Source organism: Schistocerca serialis, chromosome 9 (assembly GCF_023864345.2).
Source record: "Schistocerca serialis cubense isolate TAMUIC-IGC-003099 chromosome 9, iqSchSeri2.2, whole genome shotgun sequence".
Classification (NCBI taxonomy): Eukaryota; Metazoa; Arthropoda; class Insecta; order Orthoptera; family Acrididae; genus Schistocerca; species Schistocerca serialis.
In genome coordinates this window covers 223,121,076-223,148,112 of record NC_064646.1, presented here as the reverse complement: position 1 = coordinate 223,148,112, position 27,037 = coordinate 223,121,076, and the positions used below count along the sequence as shown (strand labels likewise).

At 41.5% G+C, this 27,037-nt stretch overlaps 1 protein-coding gene across 1 annotated transcript in view; it reads left to right on the top strand.

The window, feature by feature from the left end:
* The window catches only part of LOC126418982 (G protein pathway suppressor 2), a 109,204-nt gene that overhangs the window by 31,172 nt on the left and 50,995 nt on the right, over positions 1–27,037 (top strand). The window contains exon 5 of the mRNA XM_050086030.1: positions 23,126–23,179. Coding sequence (XP_049941987.1) covers positions 23,126–23,179 — 54 coding nt within the window. The remainder of the gene's footprint in view (positions 1–23,125; positions 23,180–27,037) is intronic.

Below are 27,037 nucleotides of genomic sequence, written 5' to 3'. Positions count from 1 at the left end.
AAACTGAGAAAAGACATCGGACAGCTAACACAATTTATAAGAAATGAAATCTCAGAAAAAAAAACGAAAAAGGTTAGGTAAAATCTCACAACAAGAAGCGACAGAGCAATTAGACGAAAAGAAGCAGAAATTACAAGCATTCGCCAAACGACTCAGAAGATACAAAGAAAGTGAAAATAGAAGGAAACAAAACCAAACGTTCAACACAAACCAAAAGAAATTTTACCAGACAATAGATAACACACACATTGAAATAAACAATCCACCAAACATAACAGACATGGAACACTTCTGGAGCAACACATGGTCAAACCCGGTACAACATAACAGGCATGCACGGTGGATACAAGCAGAAACAGACACATACAAGATGATACCACAAATGCCTGAAGTGACAATTTTGCAACATGAAGTCACCCAAGCAATTAATTCTACTCGCAATTGGAAAGCCCCTGGAAATGATAAAATAGCAAATTTCTGGTTAAAGTAGTTCACCTCAACACATTCACATCTAACTAAATTATTTAACAGTTACATTGCAGACCCATACACATTCCCTGATACACTTACACATGGAATAACTTATCTGAAACCTAAAGATCAAGCAGACACAGCGAACCCAGCTAAATATCGCCCCATAACATGCCTACCAACAATATACAAAATATTAACTTCAGTCATTAAACAGAAACTAGTGACACATACAACACAGAACAAAATAATAAATGAAGAACAAAAAGGCTGTTGCAAAGGAGCACGAGGATGTAAAGAGCAACTGATAATAGATGCAGAGGTGACATACCAAGCTAAAACTAAACAAAGGTCGCTACACTATGCATACATTGATTACCAAAAAGCTTTTGCTAGTGTACCCCACTCATGGTTACTACAAATATTGGAAATATATAAAGTAGATCCTAAATTGATACAGTTCCTAAACATAGTAATGAAAAACTGGAAAACCACACTTAATATCCAAACAAATTCAAATAATATCACATCACAACCAATACAGATTAAGCGTGGAATATACCAAGGAGATTCATTAAGTCCTTTCTGGTTCTGCCTTGCTCTGAACCCACTATCCAACATGCTAAATAATACAAATTATGGTTACAATATTACTGGAACATACCCACACAAAATCACACATTTGCTATACATGGATGATCTAAAACTACTGGCAGCAACAAATCAACAACTCAACCAATTACTAAAGATAACAGAAGTATTCAGCAATGATATAAGTATGGCTTTTGGAACAGACAAATGTAAGAAAAATAGCATAGTCAAGGGAAAACACACTAAACAAGAAGATTACATATTGGATAACCACAGCGACTGCATAGAAGCGATGGAAAAAACGGATGCCTATAAATATCTAGGATACAGACAAAAAATAGGAATAGATAATACAAATATTAAAGAAGAACTAAAAGAAAAATATAGACAAAGACTAACAAAAATACTGAAAACAGAATTGACAGCAAGAAACAAGACAAAAGCTATAAATACCTATGCTATACCAATATTGACCTACTCATTTGGAGTAGTGAAATGGAGTAACACAGACCTAGAAGCACTCAATACACTTACACAATCACAATGCCACAAATATAGAATACATCACATACATTCAGCAACAGAAAGATTCACATTAAGCAGAAAGGAAGTAGGAAGGGGATTTATCGACATAAAAAACCTACATTATGGACAGGTAGACAATTTAAGAAAATTCTTTCTAGAACGAGCAGAAACTAGCAAAATACACAAAGCAATCACCCACATAAATACATCGGCTACACCACTACAATTTCATAACCACCTCTACAGCCCTTTAGATCACATAACATCAACAGACACAAAGAAAGTAAATTGGAAAAAGAAAACACTACATGGCAAGCACCCGTATCATCTAACACAGCCACACATCGATCAAGACGCATCCAACACATGGCTGAGAAGAGGCAATATATACAGTGAGACAGAAGGATTCATGATTGCAATACAGGATCAAACAATAAACACCAGATATTACAGCAAGCATATTATTAAAGATCCCAATACCACAACAGATAAATGCAGACTTTGCAAACAACAAATAGAAACAGTAGATCACATCACAAGCGGATGTACAATACTAGCAAATACAGAATACCCCAGAAGACATGACAACGTCGCAAAAATAATACATCAACAGCTTGCCTTACAACATAAACTTTTAAAACAACATGTTCCTACATACAAGTATACACCACAAAATGTACTGGAGAATGATGAATACAAATTATACTGGAACAGAACCATTATAACAGATAAAACAACGCCACATAACAAACCTGACATCATACTCACCAATAAAAAGAAGAAATTAACACAACTAATTGAAATATCCATACCCAATACAGCAAATATACAGAAGAAAACAGGAGAAAAAATTGAAAAATACATCCAACTGGCTGAGGAAGTCAAGGACATGTGGCACCAGGATAAAGTTGACATTATACCAATTATACTTTCAACTACAGGAGTCATACCACGCAATATCCACCAGTACATCAATGCAATACAGCTACATCCAAACTTATATATACAACTTCAGAAATCCGTAATTATTGATACATGTTCAATTACCCGAAAGTTCCTAAACGCAATGTAACATATACCGCACAGTTAAAAGGAAGTCACGCTTGATCAAGGTCCGCGTCACTTTCATTCCGAACCAGACCTAAGGTCTGAGAAAGGAAAGACAATAATAATAATAATGATGTCCATGAGAGAAAATTACATATCGTCTGAGCGGTTAATGTTCACGTATAATCCTATATTAAATGGTTGTTTTTTTTCCAAATATCACTTTCAAGTTTCTCTAATATTTCTACTGGGGACAGTACAGTCTGAAATAAGTCCATCTGAATGTTTGCTTCATGATGGAGGTGGAATAGGGTGGCTGACCTTCCTTCCCTTATGTGTTGGTCAGCAGGAAGGTTATTGGGTGGTATCTTCAGGCTAATAGTTATCACTACCTGGCTCAGCGTGAAGCTGTACTTTGTACTTTGGTTCATACGGCCACCGTTACTTCAGACGTGGGAAGTTTGTCATCTGAGTTAGTCCATCGTCACGTCTCCTTACATCTGAAGGGTTATCGTGAAAGACAGACCAGACAAATATTGCACTATTGATCAACAGTGAATTGAGTGAATGAAGAAAATAATGAGGTGCACCTAAGGCTATGGTCTTTCTGCGTTACACAGGTAACATTTTCAACAGTATTGTTGTATCCTGCCAAAACACAGTGTGAAGTGTGTTTTTCATCCACTGTCCAAGGTAATATTCTTTTAGGCTCTTTGAAGGATGATCGTGGTTTGTATAATGCGGGTGTCTACTGCATCCCTTTGTTGTGGCATGTCATAACATCGGTCAGATCATCAGTATCATAGAAGACCAGTGTATTAAGCATAAGGGTCTCGTACAGTTCCAGCAGTTGGGCAAATCTGCTGTTGCAGAACATTCCCATGGCACTAATCATCTACGTGTTGAAATACCAACACTGTCAAAGACGTCAGTTGGCTGCATTCCCGTAAGCTGCTTGACCAAGAAAGACTGTGATTATTGTATCAGTAATGCAAACGGTGGGTGAAGTTGGGCAAGTGATGGTGGTTTCCTAGTATCAGGAAAACATGCTAAAAGTGAACTAAAAATTAAAATTAGTCAGTGGAAGGGATAACAGTGGTAGAGTATTCCTGTTTAAGAATTCAGCGTCGCCTCACCAAGAATAGCTGAAAAATGTGATTCAAATAAAGTTCCTGAATTTTCTGTAGCTTTAGGGTATATGTAGTGTTTGTGGCATAAAATTACTGATGAGACAAATCTGTAGGCTTGGAAATAACTAAAAGACCTGAAAAAGGAACAAGAAGTGGACTGTTTGTATAGATAGGGTGTGTGTGTGTGTGTGTGTGTGTGTGTGTGTGTGTGTGTGTGTGTGTGTGTGTGTGTGTGAGAGAGAGAGAGAGAGAGAGAGAGAGAGAGAGAGAGTGGGGGAGGGAGCCCCTTTGAAAAACTCATAAGATCAATCCTAAAAATTCCCTCTTCTTCCATTTCTCCTTAGAAGGGATTACTCGATTCTATGTTCTTATTCGACGTCTCACTTGACTTCGTCCCATTTTCTTCCTATTGATGTTTGATGTGACTGAACAAGTTATAAGTGACACAAAAGACTGAGAGTTTGCACTGTGGGTGGCGGCAGAGCTAAGGGAATATATTAGGCTGTTGCAGAGTAGGAGACATGAGAGAGGAAATGCTGATGTAATCCATGATTGGCATTGCCAAGACAACATGCAAAGTATAGCTTCACCTCACAATAATGGTGGGTCGAGTACATTTCACACTACTTTTTGCAAGAACTCATGACGTATTGGTGCTCTGAGGGTGACCAGGAGCGACACTATCAAATTTTTTATCACTGTGGTGCCAAGTTGTTGTTTCTGGATGTGTTAGTGACAGGAGAATCTCGGTTGTAGCAAGAACTCTTTAGGGGAATATGTTTGTGGCTACACAATGCAAAATATTTGTGACAAGGAAGAACATGAATGTTATTGCTCATCAAACAATACAAAATCCAGCAAATGAATTACATTCTCCGCCAGGGTTTTGACTACCTCTCGTCGTGCCCTGAAATTAGAAATGTCCTACCCTCTGTCCTTCCCACCCTTCCCACAGTGGTATTTCATTGTCCACCAAACGTACACAATATACTTGTCCATCCCTACACAACCCCTGTTCCCAGTCCCTTAGCTCATGGCTCATACCCCTGTAATAGACCTAGATGCAAGACCTGTCCCATACATCCTCCCACCACCACCTACTCCAGTCCAGTCACAAACATCACCTATCCCATCAAAGGAAGGGTTACCTGTGAAACCAATCATGTGATCTACAAGCTAAGCTGCTACCACTGTGTTGCATTCCATGTGGGCATGGCAACCAACAAGCTGGCTGTCCATATGAATGGTCATCGACAAACTGTGACCAACCTGTCACTTAGCAGACTGTCCAACACGACATCCTTCATTTCAATGACTGCTTCACAGCCTGTACCATATGAATCCTTACCACCAACACCAGCTTTTATTCACTGCGCAGGTGGGAACTTTCTCTATAATATGTCCCACATTCCCGTGGCCCTGCTGGTCTCAACCTCAGTTATTGTCCTCACCCATTTGATCCCTTTCCTGTTCCCATTCCAGCACTACACAGCCATCATTCCACTATGGCACCCAATCCATCTACAACTCAGCGTTTCCTCTATATAGTGAGTAGCAACTTTCCTTTTCATATTGTTATTGCTCATCATTTCACTTGCAGAAATTTAAGGTGTCCTCTTAGGTTTCTACCATACCACACACTTGGAAATTGCCACATATTCAGAAATAAACAGCAAAGTATTTGTAATAAGAAACAATATGAATTTTATCGCTACTATTTTCAATCTCAGAAATGTAGTCTGTCCTCTTAGGTTTCTGCCCAACCACAAACTCGGAAGTCACCACACATTCAAAAATAAACAGGCAAATGTTTAATTCACCATTTGTTCTGTAACCAGACAGGAATGTTTAACAACATTGAATATTGCAGAACACATTGTATTACAATTATAACAATATTCTAGAATGTAGTTACAGTATGAAGTTGAAAAAGTAAATTCTCACACTTCGGTTTGTGAACTTATAACCTTGAACTGAACTAACTGTGATGTTATCCTTTATGCTACTGCTTATTCATCTGAATTTTATGTTGTGCATTAGTTATCATAAAATCTCTTGAAGTTGTACATCATTGGTGCTTTATTAATTGACATTCTATGATAAGTATGACGTACTTGTGATATAGTTTCAGTGCACCATTGCTTTGAAACAGTATACTGTGCACACGTCACACACTATGAAGGAAATGAACAATCGAAATGCAGATGGTTCACGCAGGGGTCATTCACAAGCACTTGCAAAAGTTATTAGTTAAAAGAGCACTAGTGAATTCATCACTGCAAAAAGTAGTGTGAAGCCGCATCCACACTGGCACTGGAAACATGTTTTTGTTGGAAATTTTTTTTCCTACATCTGTTTCAAACTTTGTTTCTTGTATCTGTTTCTGTCCCCAGTGGCATTAAACATGTCTCAGGGTATACATGTCGTCTGCAGTGCTATTTATTGTATTGCTTTCATATTATCTATCACGTCATGCCTAGAGGCGTGAAAACTGTAATATGTGATGCTGCATTATTAATACTCAAAGATTCATGCAAACAAAATGAAAGATGTCAATGACATTCATTCTTTTTTTATTGATTTATCATGACTTGTGACCTAAAAGCCATAAGCACCTCTCAATGTTTTGTGATTTTGCAGAATAAGGTTGCATTTATCAAAGACTTTCATAATTGGTTTTAAAACTATGGTAGAGTATTATTTTGATGGAGAGTTTTTATAGTATTTGGTAATGGCCGACAAAATCGGATTTACTGGTTTGCATACAGTCATTGTCTTTATCAAGCGAAAACATACTATAGAAAAACTAGGGTGAAAAACTTGGTACATTAGGGAACTGAATATGAAAGACAGCTAAAGTTTCCATAATTTCACTTGGACATTATCTAACGATTTTGAATTTCTGGCAGATAGGCTATCATCTTTTTTTAAAAAAGTTTCATGAAAGTAATTACAATCAAACAGGCAATTAGTCTAATTCTTTTATCAACAGGAGGTTCATTCTAGAGCCTTGAGTATTAATTTCACATTTGAAGTAAGCTACCTCATACAATGTTATTTTCTTTTCTACACAGTCATATTCTATCAAATGTAGCAGCAGTTTTCCGCAGAGCATCTTGTTTTCAGAAAATCTTAATACAGCAAGAGAGAACAAAACACATAACAACTCTACACAACAGTTGGCACAATGCGACATACACATATACACTTGTGCTGTGCAGTGTTGTGGTAGCTGGCCTGAAACATTGTTTCTTTTGATCTGTACCTACTCTGGTACAGATAGATGTTTCCGTGTTTCAAAAGATGTTTCCAAATGGTGTCCACATTAAGTAGCAGGAAATATATTTCAAAAACATCTTTCAAGGTTAGTTTATATGCGCCTTTCAGCCCAATTAAACTGCCATAGGCTACTGAAGGAAAACACACACCCCTACATGTTAGATTCTGATGCCTTTCAGTGTACTTCACAGTTTCCACCATGTTCATCAGTTTTGCTTTTTTATGGGTGATTACAAAGGAAATATGTCTCAAAAACATGTGTTTTGAAGTGCAATTTGTAGTCATAGCATGTCAGAAAATAGCTCGATTGCCTTGTACCCAGATACCAATTTCAATTTTATTACGAGTTTTTACTTGCTGTTACATATCTGTGACTTTTTGACCTCTCACTGTTGTGTAAACATTGTATTGTACATTTAATTTCCTTCACCAGTACAGGTTGTATACAATGTGTTGGTGAGGATTATGATTTTTAATCATATATGCCAATTGTATATGTTTGGTGCATGTTTTGGTGTGTTAATGCTTTCCTCGATTCTGCGTTTTCCTGTTTTGCAGTTTTTAAGTCTGGACTGCACGGATATGTAAAATAGGGGTTTCACAGTATGTAGATTTGTGTGTGTGTGTGTGTGTGTGTGTGTGTGTGTGTGTGTGAGGGGGGAGGGGGGGGGGGGAGACTAAAAGTTCACGCGGGCTGTAGTGATTTTGATTTCGCTGGTGAGAAAAAGTAGGATTCCTCTTCAACTGAAGAACAGATGCTTGAGAACGTCAGTCTTTGAAAAGGTAATGAACAAGGAAAAGCCCACTTGGTTTAACGGTGTTTACATTTCACTCACTACACAAAGCAATTCTTGAGATGAACTGAAGGTAACCACAACTATTATTATAACTTTCCCTGAAATCTTTCTACAACTTAATTTGCCAGACCAGAAACTTAAGTTTGAAGAAAGTCTTATGAAATGTAGGGAACAACTGAGACACATGCAGTGCAACGTATTAAAACAAGTTAGGTTTGGTATAAAACAAACAATGGAAAATCCAGGATATTATGGAAGGAAAGTTGCTACTCATATAGTGGACATGGTGAGTCGCAGATAGGCACAACAAAAAGACTGTCGCAAATAAGCTTTCAGCCAGCAAGGCCTTCGTTGAAAACACACACACACACACACACACACACACACACACACACACACAAAAAAACGCAATTCACACACACAAGCACACGCAAATGCAAATGCAACTCACACAGACACAATTGCAGTCTCTGGCAACTCAAACCACTCTGCGAGCAGCAGCATCAGTGCATGATGGGAGTTGTGACTGGGGGGTAAGGAGGAGGCTAGGATGGGGAGGGAGAGGGACGTGGGTAAGGGTGGGGGCAGTAAGTGCTGCTGGGGAGCACACAGGGACGACGTGGAGAGAAGGTAGGGCAGCTCTGTGCAGTCGGGATCAGGAGGTTAGACCGCAGACAGGGGAGAGGGGGGGGGGGGGCAGGAAAGGGGAGAAGTAAAAAGACTGGGTGCCATGGTGGAATGAGGGCTGTGTAGTGCTGGAATGGGAACAGGGGAGGGGTCAGATGGGTGAGGACAATGACTAACAAAGGTTGAGGCGAGCAGGGCCATGGGAATGTAGGATATAATGCTGGGAAAGTTCCCATCTATACAGTTAAGAAAAGTTGGGGATTGGTGGGAAGGATCCATATGGCACAGGCTGTAAAGCAGTATTGGAATGAAATATGTCATTTTAGGCAGAGTGCTCTGCAACAGGTTGGTTCAGTTGTTTCTTAGCCACAGTTTGTCAGTGGCTGTTCATGTGGGACAGCACATAGAATGCAGCACAGTGGTAGCAGCTTGGCTTGTAGATCACATGACTGGTTTCAGAGGTAGCCCTGACTTTGTTCTCATTGTGATTTCACGCCAATTTTAGTGACTTTTCACCTTTCGCTATCGTTGACTGTCTCAGATTTCATCTTGTTTCTTCCTTTTGCATCCATTTCATTCTTCTTGTGATTTTCCCCATGTATTTGGGTGTATTTCTGCCAATTTTTTCAGACATAAATTACATAATTTATTTACATAATTTTTTGCATTTTTTCCACCACCTTGTATCCTTGTTCCTTCCACCTGCATCAATACAGGACAGTTTCTTTATCCCTGGCCAGAACCAGTCCCACATACTGTTCCTGCATTGTTGCTAGGCTCATAGAAGCCCCCCCCTCCCCCCCCCCCCCCACCATCCCAATGGCCTTACCATCAAATTACCCATCTCCGACTGAGTTTGGGATGAAGCAAGCTGGGATATTTTTACTTCCCCTCTTGTTTCGCCATCTGCCTCCTTAAATTCATTTTTTCATTTTTGAATTAATTACCATTAACAAATGTGAGTATAATCCGAATTTTCATAAAATAGAAAGGTTAGCCCTCTGTTTTAAAGAATATAACACCAGATCTAGTTTTGTACTGAGTTTTATGTATGTACTTGATTTTCTAATTTATTTTTACTATTACTAGTTAATGCTTTTGTTATAGGTGAAATGAGTAATTGTTTCTTAACTAACATTCTATTGTTGATTTATAAACAAATTGTTGTTGTTGTTGTTGTCTTCAGTCCTGAGACTGGTTTGGTGCAGCTCTCCATGCTACTCTTTACTCTGCAAGCTGCTTTATCTTCCAGTACCTACTGCAACCCACATCCTTCTGAATCTGCTTAGTGTATTCATCTCTTGGTCTCCCTCTGCAACTTTTACCCTCCACGCTGCCCTCCCCCCCCAGGGGGTCCACAACTCTTTCGTGGATACGTGCGTGGCGAGCACGGGGCCCCGAGCCATTGCAGCCTTCTTTCTCTCCCGGGCTGCATTTCCTTTCCCTTCCCCTCCTTTCCCCTCCATACCCCTTTCCCCTCGCCCTCTCCTCTCCCTCTATTGGTGTCCTTGCTTATGTTGGCCCCCGCTATCCTCCTGGTTCTGTTGGTTTTACACTCTGGCTTTGTTGCGTAATCATCTCCTCCTTTTGGCATTCCTTGGTCCCCCTCTGGGGTTTGACGTCCATTCCAAAATTTCTCTTCCGTAGTGTGAGCCATTTGGGGAAGAGCACCTTACCTAGTGTCTCCGACGTGTGACCTCCTAGTATATTCCACCTTTTCTTCTACGTCGTTGTCTGATGCTAGGGTGCATAGCCAGCACGGTAGCCAGCCCGTGTGGTGGGGTCGCTATGTACCCTTTTGGTTGAGCCCCCTGAACACACAGGGATCACACTTCTGATACCTGAGCTGTGACCTCCTCATGCATGCCTTGGAGTGGTTGCTCGTCATCCTGGAGCATCGGAACTCCCGGCAATGGCCGCCGTGCCAGACGGCCCTTGCTGTGGCTGGGTGGCGCCCGTGAGGAGAGCCCCTGATCGGAGTGGGTGGTATCAGGGCGGACGCTATGCAGATGAAACGCGTAAGGGTCCAAACCTCTGGCCGCTCTTCTGCGGCCGTCTCTCTGCGTGGTACTGATTCCTCAAGTGCTGCTTCTCTTGCCCCTTCGGCCTTCCCTTCCGTGGCTACCCCCTGGGAGGAGGGTCAGGCCCGTCCTCTAGGGGCAAAACCTTTCCCCCGTTATCTAGTTTGCACCAGGACTGATGGAGATACTTTCACCAGTGTCAAACCTTTATTCTTTGTGGAACACATTGAAGACAAGTTCGGCGAAGTGGACTCCCTGAGCAAGATGCGGTCGGGTTCATTACTGATAAAAACTGCTTCGGCTGCCCAATCTGCGGCCCTTCGTGCCTGTACCCATCTTGGCACAATTCCCGTGTCCATTACCCCTCACCAGTCTCTAAATATGGTACAAGGTGTGATTTTTCACAGAGACCTCATCCTTCAAACTGATGAGGAACTTCGGGACAATCTCGGACGGCGGGGTGTTCACTTTGTTCGGCGTGTTCAGAAGGGTCCTAAAGATAATCGTATTGATACTGGTGCCTTTATCCTGGCCTTTGAAGGGGATACCCTTCCTGAGAAAGTTAAGATTATGGTCTATCGCTGTGATGTGAAGCCGTACATCCCACCTCCTATGCGGTGTTTTAAGTGCTTGCGTTTTGGCCACATGTCTTCTCGCTGTACCCAGGACCCTCTCTGTGGTGACTGTGGACGTCCACTCCATGAGGGGAGTCCCTGTGTTCCCCCTCCTGTATGTGTAAATTGTCATGGTAGTCATTCTCCACGTTCAGCAGATTGCCCAGTCTATAAGAAAGAAAAAAAGATACAGGAGTATAAGTCTCTTGATCGTTTAAGCTACACAGAGGCCCGTAAGAAATATGCACGATTGCACCCTGTGTCCATGACATCTAGTTACGCCTTGGTTACATCTTCATCCCTTCCTCCCCCTTCCTTACCCCCGTCCCGGACCCCTCTCCTTCCCCCCTCCCCTGCGGCTCCCACACCTTCTCCTCTGGGCGCCGCTCCCCCTCCCCAGCCGGAGAAGTGTCCCACTCCTTCGGCGTCTGCCGGTCAAGGGCGCCTCTCCCGGGATACCCCTTCCCGGCACCTTCCAGGTCAAAGGTCTGCTGCAGCGCGGCGACCGCGAGAGCCGCGGTCTATCGGCCCCCAGGTCGCCCGGTCTCTTTCTGTTCCTGATCTTGCTGCAGCTGGCTCCATTATGCCACACAGCCCTCCTCGATCTCAGCCTGAAAAGAAGAAGAAACATAAGTCCCGGGACAAAGAGCCTCTGGTGTCACCGGAGGTCCCTTCCCCGGCTTCGCAACCGGATTCTGACCTGTCGTTTATGGATGTCGCCCCCTCCTTGTCGGTGACGGGTGGGGACCCGGCGGTATGACTGGATTTAGCGTGTTCAGCCCTCATTTAAACCATCGTTCTGTGGTTCTCCAATGGAATTGTAATGGCTACTATCGTCACCTTCCGGAATTGAAATCCCTTCTTTCGTCCTACTCAGCAGCTTGTGTGGTTCTCCAGGAATCTCATTTTACTGATGCTCACTCACCGACCCTCCGTGGGTTCCGTGTTTTCTGTCGAAATCGGGTCGGACCCTTGCGGGCTTCTGGTGGCGTTTGTACGTTGGTCCGTACAGACATTGCTAGCACATGGATTCCTCTCCAAACTACATTGGAAGCAGTTGCTGTTAGGGTCCACTTAGACTCTGCAGTCACAGTATGCAATCTTTATCTCCCTCCTGACAGGACTCTTACACCTGCTGCCTTAACCACCCTTCTTCAGCAACTTCCTCCTCCCTTCCTCCTCCTTGGGGATTTTAATGCTCATCATCCTTTGTGGGGCAGTGCCTTTCCATCTAGACGAGGTCTTCTTATCGACCAATTTATTGCAGACCACGACCTGTGCCTTCTTAATGATGGCTCCCCTACTCATTTCAGTGCTGGTCATGGTACCTTTTCTGCCATTGATCTTTTTCTTTCTTCTCCCTCTCTCCTCCCTTCATTACACTGGTCGCCACACGACGACCTTTGTGATAGTGACCATTTCCCGTTGATTATCACGCTCCCTTCCCGCTCCCCGATGGAGAGGTTACCTCGTTGGTCTTTCCACCGCGCCGATTGGCCTCTATATACTGCACAGGTCGAGTTTTCTCCCTCTTTGTCGGGTTGTATTGATGACGTCCTACGTGACGTGTCTGACGCGATTGTTCGCGCTGCTAACCTTGCTGTCCCGCGCTCATCTGGACAATTTCGTCGTCGGCAAGTCCCGTGGTGGAGTACGGCCATTGCCATTGCCATCCGTGATCGCCGTCGAGCTTTGCAACACTTTAAGAGGCACCCATCTGTAGCCAGCCTTTCTACCTTTAAGCGCCTTCGCGCTAAAGCCCGTTATTTAATCAAACAGAGCAAGCGGATATGTTGGGAACGATTCGTTTCTTCCCTTGGTTCCACTGTCCCTCTGTCACGGGTATGGGCTACACTTCGCTCTCTCCAAGGTTGCCATCGGCAGTCCACCCTCCCAGGCCTTCACCTCCCAGATGGCATTTGTACGGACCCATTAGTTCTCGCAGAACATCTTGCGACCCATTTTGCAGTGGCATCAGCGTCGGCCTCCTATCCAGCTGCTTTCCTTCATCAAAAACAGCAGGCTGAAGCTGTCACCTTATGTTTCACCACTTGTGAGTCAGAATCTTACAACGAACCTTTCACTGAATGGGAATTTCTTTCTGCTCTATCTGCTTCTCATGATACGGCTCCTGGCCCAGATTCCATTCATAACCAGCTGCTTCAACATCTCAGTGCTCCACAACGGCACCATCTTCTTCGGGTGTTTAACCGTATCTGGCTCCAGGGTGACTTCCCTTCTCAGTGGAGGGATAGCATTGTGGTTCCTGTCCTTAAGCCTGGTCAGAACCCCCTATCTGTTGACAGCTATCGGCCAATTAGTTTGACCAATGTTGGTTGTAAGTTACTTGAACGGCTGGTAGCCCGTCGGCTCACTTGGGTCCTCGAATCTCGGGATCTATTGTCCCCTTACCAGTGTGGCTTTCGAGAGGGACGATCTCCAATCGATCATTTGCTTCGCTTGGAATCCGCAGTTCGGCAGGCTTTTTCCCAGCGCCGCCATTTGGTTGCAGTGTTTTTTGACCTTCGCAAGGCCTATGACACGGCCTGGCGCCATCACATCTTACTAACCCTTCATCAGTGGGGTCTTCGGGGCCCCCTCCCGATTTTTATCCGCCAGTTCCTGATCCATCGGTCATTCAGAGTTCGAGTTGGTACTGCTTTTAGTTCTCCACGGACCCAGGAGACGGGCATCCCACAGGGTTCTGTCTTGAGTGTCCTTCTTTTCCTCATTGCTATCGATGGACTTGTGGCCTCTGTCGGTCCCTTGGTCGCCCCTGCCCTGTATGTGGATGATTTCTGCATTTGGGTTAGTTCTTCCTCGATGGCATCTGCAGAACGGCAGCTCCAGGTGGCTATACGGCGTGCCTCTGCATGGACCCTCTCCCACGGGTTTCAATTCTCTCCTTTAAAATCGCGGGTGGTCCACTTCTGTCGCCGTACTACGGTCCACCCTGATCCAGAGCTCTATCTCGCTGCACAAAGATTGCCTGTGGTTCCACAGTTTCGTTTCCTAGGTCTTCTTTTCGACAACAAGCTCACTTGGCTGCCCCATATCAGACTCCTGAAGGTAGGATGTTTCCGTAAACTCAATGTCCTTCGCTTCCTTGCCCACTCCTCCTGGGGTGCGGACCGTTCCCTCCTCTTCCGTCTTTATCGTGCTCTAGTTCTGTCACGTTTGGACTATGGTTGTCAAGTTTATGGTTCAGCTGCTCCTTCCACGCTGCACGTGCTGGATCCAGTCCACCATCGTGGTATCCGTTTGGCCACCGGTGCCTTCCCTACTAGCCCTGTTGATAGTCTCCTGGTTGAAGCTGGGATCCCCCCCCCTTTCTGTTCGGCGGTCCCAGCTTCTGGTGTCTTATGCCCTTACTATCCGTTCTTCTCCCGCTCATCCTTCCTATTCTATCCTATTCCCAGACCATGGACGTCGCCCCCCTGACTCCCGCCCTCGGGCGGGTTTACCGGTTGGGCTGCGCCTTGCGTCTCTTACCCGTGATTTTCGGCTTCCTTCTTTGTCCTGTCTTCCTCACTCCCTCCCCTCCACCCCTCCTTGGTTAGTTCCTCGGCCTCGAATTCGGATGGATCTCCGCCGCGGTCCGAAAGATTCCATCCCCCCGGTGGTGTTCCGTTCCTTTTTCCGCCAAATTTTATGGGAGTTTCGGGATGCTGTTGTTTTTTACACTGATGGCTCTAAATCTGCTGATCATGTTGGGTATGCCTTCACGTCCTTTGTTGGAACAGAAAATCATCTACTGCCACCCTCATGTGGGGTGTTTACTGCGGAATTGATGGCAATTTCCCGGGCCCTTACCTTTATTAAACAATCCCAACACAACCGCGTTTTGTTATGTACGGACTCGATGAGTGGCCTTCTTGCTATTGACCGGTGTTTTTCGCGCCATCCCTTGGTCTCTGCCATCCATGACCATCTCGCCGATCTTCACCGTGCTGCTTGTTCCATTGACTTCCTATGGGTCCCGGGCCATGTGGGTATCCCGGGTAATGAGCTCGCTGATCGTTTGGCTGGGGGAGCAGTTACTTACCCCCCGTTTTCTGTAACCCCTCCTGCAGCGGATTTACGGCTTCACATCAAATCCCACTTTGCACAGTCATGGGCCAATTCTTGGGAGGCTACTCCACTGTCTAATAAACTTCGTGCCATTAAGGTGAATACAGGCCCATGGCGTTCTTCCTTTAGCCTCTCCCGCAAGGACTCGACCACACTGTGTCGTCTCCGCATTGGCCATACCAGGCTGACCCATGGTTTCCTTTTGCGTGATGAGCCACCCCCGCTATGTGGTTGTGGAGCCTTCCAGTCAGTGGCCCACATTTTGGTTGAATGCCCCCTTCTTTTGGCTCTGCGTGCTAAGTACAGACTCCCCCACACTTTACCTTTGCTGTTGGCTGACGATTCCCGGATGGTCTCTCTGGTTCTAGGTTTCCTCCGGGAGAGTGGTTTTTATTCTCAGTTTTAAAGTTTTTAATCTCCCTCTGGTGTTGGGGCAGGGCGGTGAGTGTTTGGGTGTCTCCCACTGTAGGCAGTGTTCAGAGATTCCCGATTCACCTCCCTGACCGGAATCCTCTTTTCTTTCCCTTTTACTCTGTTTTTACCCCTTCTTTTTAAGGCTTGGTTAGTTTTTCTATTCCCATACGTACTTTCTGCATTATAGCAGTTGTACCTTTTATGTCACAGGTGGTCTTGCCTATGCTGTTTCAGCATAGTGTTGGGTTCGTTCTCTTGCCAACTTCCCTCATTTGTTTTTACTAATGACAACGTGACTGCCCTTTTACGTTTCCCCTTTATCCGTTTTATTTTTCTGACTATACTGAGATGTCCCGTTAGCAGAATGGAGTCTATTTGAAACAAGGGACTGATGACCTTGCTGTTTGGTCCCTTTAACCTCAAACAACCAACCAACCAACCACGCTGCCCTCCAATACTAAATTGATGATCCCTTGATGCCTCAGAACATGTCCTACCAACCAATCCCTTCTTCTAGTCAAGTTGTGCCACAAACTCCTCCCCAATTCTATTCAATACCTCCTCATTAGTTATGTGATCTACCCATCTAATCTTCAGCATTCTTCTGTAGCACCGCATTTCAAAAGCTTCTATTCTCTTCTTGTCTAAACTATTTATTGTCCACGTTTCACTTCCATACATGGCTACACTCCATACAAATACTTTCAGAAACGACTTCCTGACACTTAAATCTATACTCGATGTTAACAAATTTCTCTTCTTCAGAAACGATTTCCTTGCCATTGCCAGTCTACATTTTATATCCTCCCTACTTCGACCATCATCAGTTATTTTGCTCCCCAAATAGCAAAACTCCTTTACTACTTTAAGTGTCTCATTTCCTAATCTAATTCCCTCAGCATCATCCGACTTAATTGAACTACATTCCATTATCCTAGTTTTGCTTTGTTGATGTCCATCTTATATCCTCCTTTCAAGACACTGTCCATTCCATTCAGCTGCTCTTCGAAGTCCTTTGCTGTCTGTGACAGAATTACAATGTCATTGGTGAACCTCAAAGTTTTTATTTCTTCTCCATGGATTTTAATACCTACTCCTAACTTTCCTTGTGTTGCCTTTACTGCTTGCTCAATATACAGATTGAATAACTTAGGGGAGAGGCTATAACGCTGTCTCACTCCCTTCCCTTCCCTGCTTCCCTTTCATGTCCCTCGACTCTTATAACTGCCATCTGGTTTCTGTACAAATTGTAAATGGCCTTTCGCTCCCTGTATTTTACCCCTGCCATCTTCATAATTTGAAAGAGTATTCCTGTCAGCATTGTCAAAAGCTTTCTCTAAGTCTACAAATGCTAGAAACGTAGGTTTGCCTTTCCTTAATCTATCTTTTAAGATAAGTCGTAGGGTCAGTATTGCCAGGTCGGCTTCTACCAGTTTTTCTATTCGTCTGTAATGAATTCGCGTTAGTATTTTGCAGCTGTGACTTATTAAACTGATAGTTTGGTAATTTTCACATCTGTCAACACCTGCTTTCTTTGGGATTGGAATTATTATATTCTTCTTGAAGTCTTAGGGTATTTTGCCTGTCTCACACATCTTCCTCACCAGATGGTAGAGTTTTGTCAGGACTGGCTCTCCAAAGGCTGTCAGTAGTTCTAATGGAATGTTGTCTACTGCCGGGGCCTTGTTTCAACTTTGGTCTTTCAGTGCTCTGTAAAACTCTTCATGCAGTATAATATCTCCCATTTCATCTTCATCTACATCCGCTTCCATTTCCACAATATTGTCCTCAAGTACATCGCCCTTGTATAGACCCTCTATATACTCCTTCAACCTATCTGCTTCCCTTCTTTGCTTAGAACTGGGTTTCCATCTGAGCTCTTGATATTCATACAAGTGGTTCTCTAAAGGTCTCTCTAATTTTCCTGTAGGCAGTATCTATCTTACCCCTAGTGAGATATGCCTCTACATCCTTACATTTGTTCTCTAGCCATCCCTGCTTAGCCATTTTGCAAGTCCTGTCGATCTCATTTTTGAGACGTTTGTATTCCTTTTTGCCTGCTTCATTTACTGCATTTTTGTATTTTCTCCTTTCATCAATTAAATTCAATATTTCTTCTGTTACCCAAGGATTTCTACTAGACCTCGTCTTTTTACCTACTTGATCCTCTGCTGCCGTCACTACTTCATCCCTCAAAGCTACCCATTCTTCTTCTACTGTCTTTCTTTCCCCCATTCATGTCAATTGTTCCCTTATGCTCTCCCTGAAACTCTGTACAACCTCTGGTTTAGTCAGTTTATCCAGGTCCCATCTCCTTAAATTCCCACCTTTTTGCTGTTTCTTCAGTTTTAATCTACAGTTCATAACCAATAGATTGTGGTCAGAGTCCACATCTGTCCCTGGAAATGTCTTACAATTTAAAACCTGGTACCTAAATCTCTGTCTTACCATTATATAATTTATCTGATACCTTCTAGTATCTACGGGCTTTTTCCATGTATACAACCTTCTTTCATGATTCTTGAACCAAGTGTTAGCTATGATTAAGTTACGCTCTGTGCATAATTCTGCCAGGCGGCTTCCTCTTTCATTCCTTACTCCCATTCCATATTCACCTACTATGTTTCCTTCTCTTCCTTTTCCTACTATCGAATTCCAGTCACCCATGACTATTAAATTTTCATCTCCCTTCACTGTCTGAATAATTTCTTTCATCTCATCATACATTTCATCAATTTCTTCGTCATCTGCAGAGCTAGTTGGCATATAAACTTGTACTACTGTGGTAGGTGTGGGCTTTTTGTTTATCTTGGCCACAGTAATGCGTTCACTAAGCTGTTTGTAGTAGTTTACTCGCACTCCTGTTTTTTTATTCATTATTAAACCTACTCCTGCATTACCCCTATTTGATTTTGTATTTATAACCGTGTATTCACCTGACCAAAAGTCTTCCTCCTGCCACCAAACTTCACTAATGCCCACTATATCTAACTTTAACCTATCCATTTCCCTTTTTAAATTTTCTAACCTACCTGCCCAATTAAGGGATCTGACATTCCACACTCCGATCCGTAGGATGCCAGTTTTCTTTCTCCTGATAACGATGTCCTCTTGAGTAGTCCCCATCTGGAGATCCGAATGGGGTACAATTTTACCTCTGGAATATTTTACCCAAGAGGATGCACTCATCATTTAACCATACAATAAAGCTGCATGCCCAGGAAAAATTACGGCTATAGTTTCCCCTTGCTTTCAGCTGTTCGCAGTACCAGCACAGCAAGGCCATTTTGGTTAGTGTTACAAGGCCAGATCAGTCAATCATCCAGACTGTTGCCCCTGCAACTACTGAAAAGGCTGCTGCCCATCTTCAGGAACCACACGTTTGTCTGGCCTCTCAACAGATACCCCCCTGTTGTGGTTGCACCTGTGGTACGGCCATCTGTATTGCTGAGGCACGCAAGCCTCCCCATCAATGGCCAGGTCCATAGTTCATATATAAATTCTATAATTATAAGTGTTTGGAAGGTTAAACACTAGCATTCTTTAAGTATTTATTTGGCTCTGTTCGAAAACATGTTAGCAAAGTCAGCCCTTCTTTAACTCCAAAGTAATTAACAGTTTTTCCAAAAGTATTGTTTGTGTAACAATATTTGTTAACTTTTAGCAGAATTTCAGTCGGTTCTTGATAGAACAACATATTTGTTGATTTCAGGATTTAAACAAAAAATTCGGCCCAAAAACAAAAAATTCGGCTTAACTGTTGTTGTAGAAGGAAGATATATTCAGTTAATTTAGTGAATAAGTTTTAGTTGTAATTTTTGTAAATTTAACTTCAAACAATGTGTAGTTTCAGTAGCTATTATTGTGATGATATATAAGGGCTACATTTTTAGTCCCGAGACAGCCAGTCCATGACTGAGTTTCAGACGAGAAACCTGTATTGTTTAGATCAACAACAATGCATCTACTGTGAAATAAGTGTAACACAATTAGGCTGTGTGTTAAAACAATGACAGTGTCTGTTTCCATACATAGTTTTTATTCTTCAAGAAATGTGGACTATGTGGTTAGGCTTTTACTGCTGGTAGATGTTCAACAGGAAACTATTGTAGCAGTATGTGGATGTTTGCTTGCAACCTATTTATGAGGCTTATTGAAAGTTAAACAATAGTGCACTGGCCATATAAGTGTGTGTTATTTGGGTGGAGGGGGGTGGGGGGTGAAAAGTGAAAGTAAAGTACTGTGAAACGCAAATGTGCACATGTCGGCTACATTATTGAAAGTAGTCAGTGTTGTACTTCCACAACCCATTTTTCAGCCAGTGTAGCATTGCAGTACGTTGACACTGAGGATAAAAAAACGAGGAAATCAAGCAGGCAAATGCTACAAAGTGTGAGTGGGAGCATTATTGTGTTGCAATTTCCACAAGAGGTTTTGCGACAGTTCTGGTTGTTTTCTTCAGACTGCTGCATGCAAGTGGCGCATAACTTCTTTATTGACTGTACAGCCATAGGGCACTAACCCATTGCAATTGAAGAAAAAAGTGAGAAGAACCTTCAAATGTGATCAAACTTGTCGAATTTTTTTCTGTCTTAGCTCTTCAGGCAGATTTCGTTGAGATGATTGGGCTTTGGTTTTGTTGTCACACCTGTATACCTGTTTTTCAACACCTGTCATAACCTTCTTGTGACGTTCTAGATCATTGCTGATTTCACTTAGCGGTTCCTGAGTGATGTCTATGCAATGTTGTTTTTGGTCAAAATTCAACAATTTTGAAACAGACTTTGCTCCTACATGTTTCATGCCCAAAACATCTGAAAAAATTGCTTGGCATGTTCTAAAGGATATACAGACATCACCAGCAAACCCTCTGATGGTGATTTTGCGATTTTCCAGAACCATTTTCTTTCCTAGTTCCGCAATGCCTTTAGTAATTGATGTGCCAGGGTATCCAGGGCAGTCATTGTCTTCAGCATCTTCTCAACTCTCTTTGAAACATTTATACCACTCGTAAACTCTTGTCTTACTCATAGTAGATTTCCCAAAAGCCAGAGTCAACATTTCGAATGCAGTACTGCACTTTATTCCATTTTCAATCAAAATTTAATGCAGTTTCTTTTATCCATCTTTTTCAAAACTAAAAATTTGCCAAGCACTCTAAAACATGTTAACCTTTTCGACTGTCAACAATAAACAAACAAACAAATATATAGCTGAAATTGCGGACTCACTTCATGAGCATATGTACCAACAAAATAAAAAAAATTGGAAATCGGAGGTATAAACCCCTCAAAATTAAAAAAAAACTGTACTTTTTGATCACACCTCATATGTAAAAATTTAGATGGTAGCAGTCTGACTAAGCAATTATGCAGTGCTAAACATGCGTGAACTGTTTTTGTGACAGAGACCATACACTATTTTAAGCTAATTGGTGCTGTTATCCAGACTAGTCAGAAAAATAATTAACAAATCAGTGAATGTAGCAGAAACTGTATGACATGATAGAAAAACAATGCATGTTGATATTTTGAAGCAGCTCAGTAAATGGGGAACAAAGTATTCTCTGCTTTAAGTGGAAGAATGTTTGCTTACTGTCTACGAAACATAACACAGCTGACTTGATAGGTGCAAATAAACTAAGAGGGGGATGTTGGAAACCAAGGGAGGAAGTCAGCAACCAAACTTTATACTTGAGTCTCAGAGAATTGGAGATGTGAATTTGCAAGGCAATTTCACTTCTGTTTGCACTGATGTAGTGCACCATAAAGGCTATTGAAAAATCTTTTTCTGTAATACAGACAAATATATATTCTACACCTACATTGCACACTATAATCACACAGGTCACAAAAAGCAAACATTCTGACTTCCGTCTAATCAGTGCTGTTTCCAAAACATGAAATGGAAGGATCGCGCACTGTATAATCACCACTGCATTTAAAAGCAAAATACTCTGCTCATTTTTCAGAACATATAACTGGAAAGTAGCATTTAGCAAATGGAAACACAGTGTGCTATGGCAAAGGAAATTGAGTGGACCTGGATGGCAAGCAGAAAATGCAGAGTCCTTTTGTGTTTACCAGTATGGTTAGAAACTTATAACACATTAAAATATTTTGAGCCTACACAGATGATAAGTGCAAATTTTCAAAAATAATTATTCCAAAATTTAATGCAGTGTATTTAATAAGTGACTACACATTTCCAAACTAACTTCTCATTTGATATCTGATTCACTGGACAACTGTGACACAGTTAAACTTGGTGTAAATGGGTAACACAATAATTCATCACTGAATCACGTTCTGTATTCTCCAGATATGAAATCCCAACTGTTATTAGTCAAGTTTCTTGAAGCTTTGTGTCATTTTTCTTTTGTCTCTGCTGCATACCGATAGTCGTTCCTTTGGCCTTCCCTTTTTGTTCCGCATATCTTCTTTAGATCCACGAGAGGGGGCTACATGGTGTTCATCTATTGTCACAAATTCTGTCATACTGTGGTGTATGCAAAGACAGGTGGAATCCAATTTATACACATTGCTCTCCATGTATTTCCGGGTTTTGTCTTGAAAGAACTGCATAATTAATTGTCATCTTCTGTCCCTTTTTTAAATCCCTTAGTTCCTCTGTTGGTTTCATAGCTGTTAATAAATAAATAGATTGGGGTGTGTGAACGTTACTGATATATTTAATGAATTAATGTGTTTTGTGTAGGTTATCGTGTGACTTTTGTATGTATTATTTTTTTCAATTTTAGTTCAGAAAATTTTTAAAGATGTTATATATATTTGTATAGATACACAGTTAAAAGTAGAAGAGTGTGTTAGGCAGTTACATCAGCCTTAATTAGATTGAAAATATTTTGTATGTGTATCTAAATGATATGAGGTTCTACCTGTATTCCAGTTTTTAAACTCTTATTTAAATCTAGTCAAACATTGGAAACTCCAGATAGGAATATCAACAATGCAGGAAAAGACAGATTGATACTTACCGTAAAGAAGATACGTCAAGTTGCAGACAGGCACAATTAAAAGATACTCACATATAGCTTTTGGCCAGAGCCTTTGTCAGTAAAACACACACACACACACACACACACACACACACACACACCTCATGCAAACATGACTGCCAACTCCAGCATCTCAGGCATTTCAGCCCAAGATGCTGGAGACAGCGGTCTTGTGTGCATGAGGCGTGCTTGCTTTTGTGTGTGTGTGTGTGTGTGTGTGTGTGTGTGTGTGTGTGTGTGTGTGTGTTTTACTGACAAAGGCTGTGGCTGAAAACTGTATGTGAGTGTCTTTTTAACTGTGCCTGACTGCAACTTGATGTGTCTTGTTTATTGTAGCAAACTGTCTTTTCCTACATTATTAGCATCTAGGTCATTGCCAGCTGACTCTTTTTCAAACAAGGTAAAATGATTTTAGAATAACTGTTGGGAACAAAGCATATAAGTTTTCATTACATAGCTGTCTTCATTTTCTTGCTTGTTGCCATTCACATTTTAAATATAAATTATCTTGTTTTTGCAGAAGTAGATGATGGCCGTAGGGGACATGAGTATGTTCGTGCTGTTTTGTGGAATAGTAAGTACAGAAATCATTGAACTTTTTTTTTTGTGTTTAAGCTTATGAAATTTTTATTATAATGCAGTATTTGAGATTGTGTGTGTGGAATTTTTAAGTTTTTATCCATGTCATCTGCAGTCAGCATTATGCTAAATTTCCAATTGAAACATATGGTTTATATGCTGCAGTTGTAGCCTATTCCTGTCCTGTTTATTCCTAATTTTCCAGTTCTGCCATAACATGCACTGTGAGCAATTATCGGAATTTAACTCGCTTTAATAACATTGAATATCCTCACTGATAGTGTTATTCATGATAAAAGTCCAGTAGTTATCATGCAATACCATTATTTTATGATTGTGAGGTGAAAATCGCAAGGAAGTCAAACGTGAATAAGGAAACCTGTAATTATAGATAGATCGTACACTTGAATATGCTGTCTGTAGTGGATCTTTGGTCTTGGGTACTTTTGATGTTTTATTTCTGTAAATTTTGTATATGGTGGTACTATTTTGGAAATAAGCTGTAAGACCTCCCAACCTTATGGGCTGTGGAAAACTGACTAAAAATGTTACATGAGGGTAGATGTGATATGGCTAACAGAAATAAACCCTCCCTAACTGCTTAATGCACTTGTTGATTATAGCATGTTGTTGGCCTGTATAACCCTCTAAAATATTTTACTGATAATTAAGATTTTATTTATTTCTGGAAGCGAATCTTATTTGCCTCCCCCTGAGAGGTTCTGTCCAAAGTCCCACCTGAGCTACAAAAATGTTTTGTTCACGTGTCTGTGCTGTTATGTCAGATACTGGAATTCAAATGAATAAGTTACATCTGAACTGCTTAAGGATTTTTTTGTTCCACAAGGTTTTTTTTGTGTCTGTCATATTTTGATTCTTTAAAAAAATAAAAAAAAATTACCGTCATATCTCGTTATTTGTTTTTGTTTCATTTTTAGTGTCCAATGAAGGCAGAAGCCAAAATGTGTCATACAGACCAAAAAATACTTAATTATTTGGGCAGAAGTTATTTATCTGAATCGTAAAATGGTTAGAAACACATACCTAGAATTTCTTTCCTTTATTAATAACACAATAGAGTGTTTTTGGTTGTGATTCAGATACATACAGCATACAGTTCTTCTTTTTCTTACAAATTGCATTGAGCAGGGCAATATCAGTTTTGTAAAGGGAGAGGGACTACGAATAGTATGCTACCCTTGCTTACCTCAGACAAGAAACTTTCTTGCTGAAGTTATTACAAGACACCAGATGCATCAAGATATTTTGCAAAACAATCTTTCAGTAAATATAAATACGTGACTGAATTTTCCTTAGTTCCTTTCACGGTGATAAGAACATTCTTCTTAATCATCAAGTTATTAATGGTCCCTTTTTTAAGCTTTTTATCATTACCAAATAACAGTCATAAATTTTTTTCAACTTACCAATCACGTGAATCTTGCAAACCAACAGGCCAATAAACAGAATGCTGCTATAACACCTGTTGTAAGAACTGACGTGAAGTGCATGTTGTACACGTCACTCAAAATGTTCTGTTGTCAACGTAAACTCATGTGGTGAGTAACCTGTGTTTTTTATCCTGTTGGTAACTCGACAACTGTACTACATGTTGAGCTGTTACTTTTCTCCTAAATTATTTAATTCTACCAGCACTCTAGTTTGAAAAAGGATTTGTCCAAAAGCTAGTGATGTTTTCAGTCTTGTTTATATGCTTGTCAATGACTCTTACTATTTGGTAAGTTGTACTTTCATCAATAATTTGTTTGTAGTCTACCAGAACTTTCCTTTAACATATTTATATTACAGTAAAACCTTCAGTAAACCTCAAGACACTCTGGATAAATGATGGTGTACCAGGAATGAAAAATACAAATAACAGTCCTCAGTGTATTTATAAGCAGTTAGTGGGAGAAAGTACAGAAGAAATCGTTTCGTTTATGGCCAGTTTCAGTATTATTATTTGCAGATTTCAGTGCTGAGTTTCCTCATTTTTTATTTTATTTTCCAACAACTTCCTGTTTGGCTTTTGTTCAATACTTTGGCCATATTTTATAGTTTTTAAGGGTAATATTGAAAATGAAAATATTTTGGTCATTTGCATTGGATTTATCAGATGTTGTGTATCACATTTCTGTACATCACACTCAGAAATAAAATAATCATTGATGTCAGTAAAAGAATGGAAAAAAATAAAAATTTAACCCAGATAGCTCGTCTATGAAACTTTCTACAGTTTCTCAACTAGCAGTGTGGTCAAAATTCTTAAATTCCTTCCCAAGAGGTTGTCTGTTGCTCTGTCAACAAGTCTTTATATTGGGAAGATAGCCACATGCATTTGAACATGAAAGCTAAATCACTCACAGTGGCTTAATTGTGCCCGATTGTGCTTTAGTGTGTTTCATCTCCTGCGGCCATTTTACAGCATCAGTGTTTCCTGGTAGCTTGGAAAGTATCTTTTTGACTGTATTCAGAAGTTTATATCCCTTCGTAACATTCACCCTGTGGAGGTCTGTTTTTTAGTACATGTAATAGAATCATCGTCATGTCATCATTGATACAGTGTCCACCCTGATAGCTGAGTGGTCAGCATGACGGATTGCCGTCGTATGGGCCTGGGTTCGATTCCCAGCTGTGTCAGAGAATTTTCTCCACTCAGGGACTGGGTGTTGTGTTGTCTTCATCATCATTTCATCCCCATCCATCACACATTGTGTCCAATGTGGTGTCGAATGTAATAAGACCTGCACCACAGCAACCGGACCTGCTGCCCCGCAAGGACCCCTCCCGGCCAATGACTCCAAATGCTCATTTCCATTTCCATTTCCATTGATACAGTCCAACCTTATCATACTCAACAACAAGAATGGACATAGACTTGCTCGGTTTTGTGCCTGTGTAAGCAGAAGGTTAGCTCTGAAGATGCAGCCCGGTGTGCTTCAGTATCTCCTTTGTTTGTCTCTGCCAAAGCACTTAAAATCCTGTTTATTTCATCACAAAAAATTCATTTTATCACAATAGTGCAACAATTTTCAAATTATTTTGGCTTAAAGTTCACACAGTGTAGGACAGATGGGAGGGAAATGGTTCTTCATCATCTCAGGTCATCTGTGATAAGCTATCATGAATTTTTTCCATGATGCTAAGCCATCTGATCATCTGTGATTCGTGAAAACTCTAGACAGAATCAGATACAGGTATCTCTATCCAACAATCTGTTAAACACTATGTGAGCAAGTGTAGGGAATGTCAGCAATGGAAGCACGTGGTCCCAGTTGCTTCCAGGGCATCTGGTACCAGTTCCACCTGCAGCAGCACCATACCTCCAAATTGGAATTAACCTCTTGATGAGGTTCCCAAAGTAGACAATTGGGAATTGATGGATAAAAGTATGCATTGACTACCTTATTGCTAGTATTATCCAGTCTGATTGAGGGATGATGTCAGGTTTGAACTGGTGACCCGCAGCACCCCAGTGTGCAATGCTAATGGCTATGCCACACTGCACACAGTTCAGCTCACTGCATTGGTGATGGTAAATGACAAGAAAGAACATTGCATTGAACTATTCTGTTATTCTCAGCATTGCCCTTCACATTTTATACTCAAAAAATGGAAAATCCAGGATGGAATAATGACAATGTTATGAAAAGGATAGTTTGCTACTACCATGTAGCGGAGATGTTGAGTCGCAGACAGGCACAACAAAATGACTGCTAATTTCACTGTGCCTGTTGGCAACTCAAGATCTCCGCTGTATGGTGAAGTAGCAATCTGCCCTTTCATACAATGGAAAATCTAGGATGGACTGTAACAATATTAGAGAAGGAAAGTTGCTACTCACCATATAGCG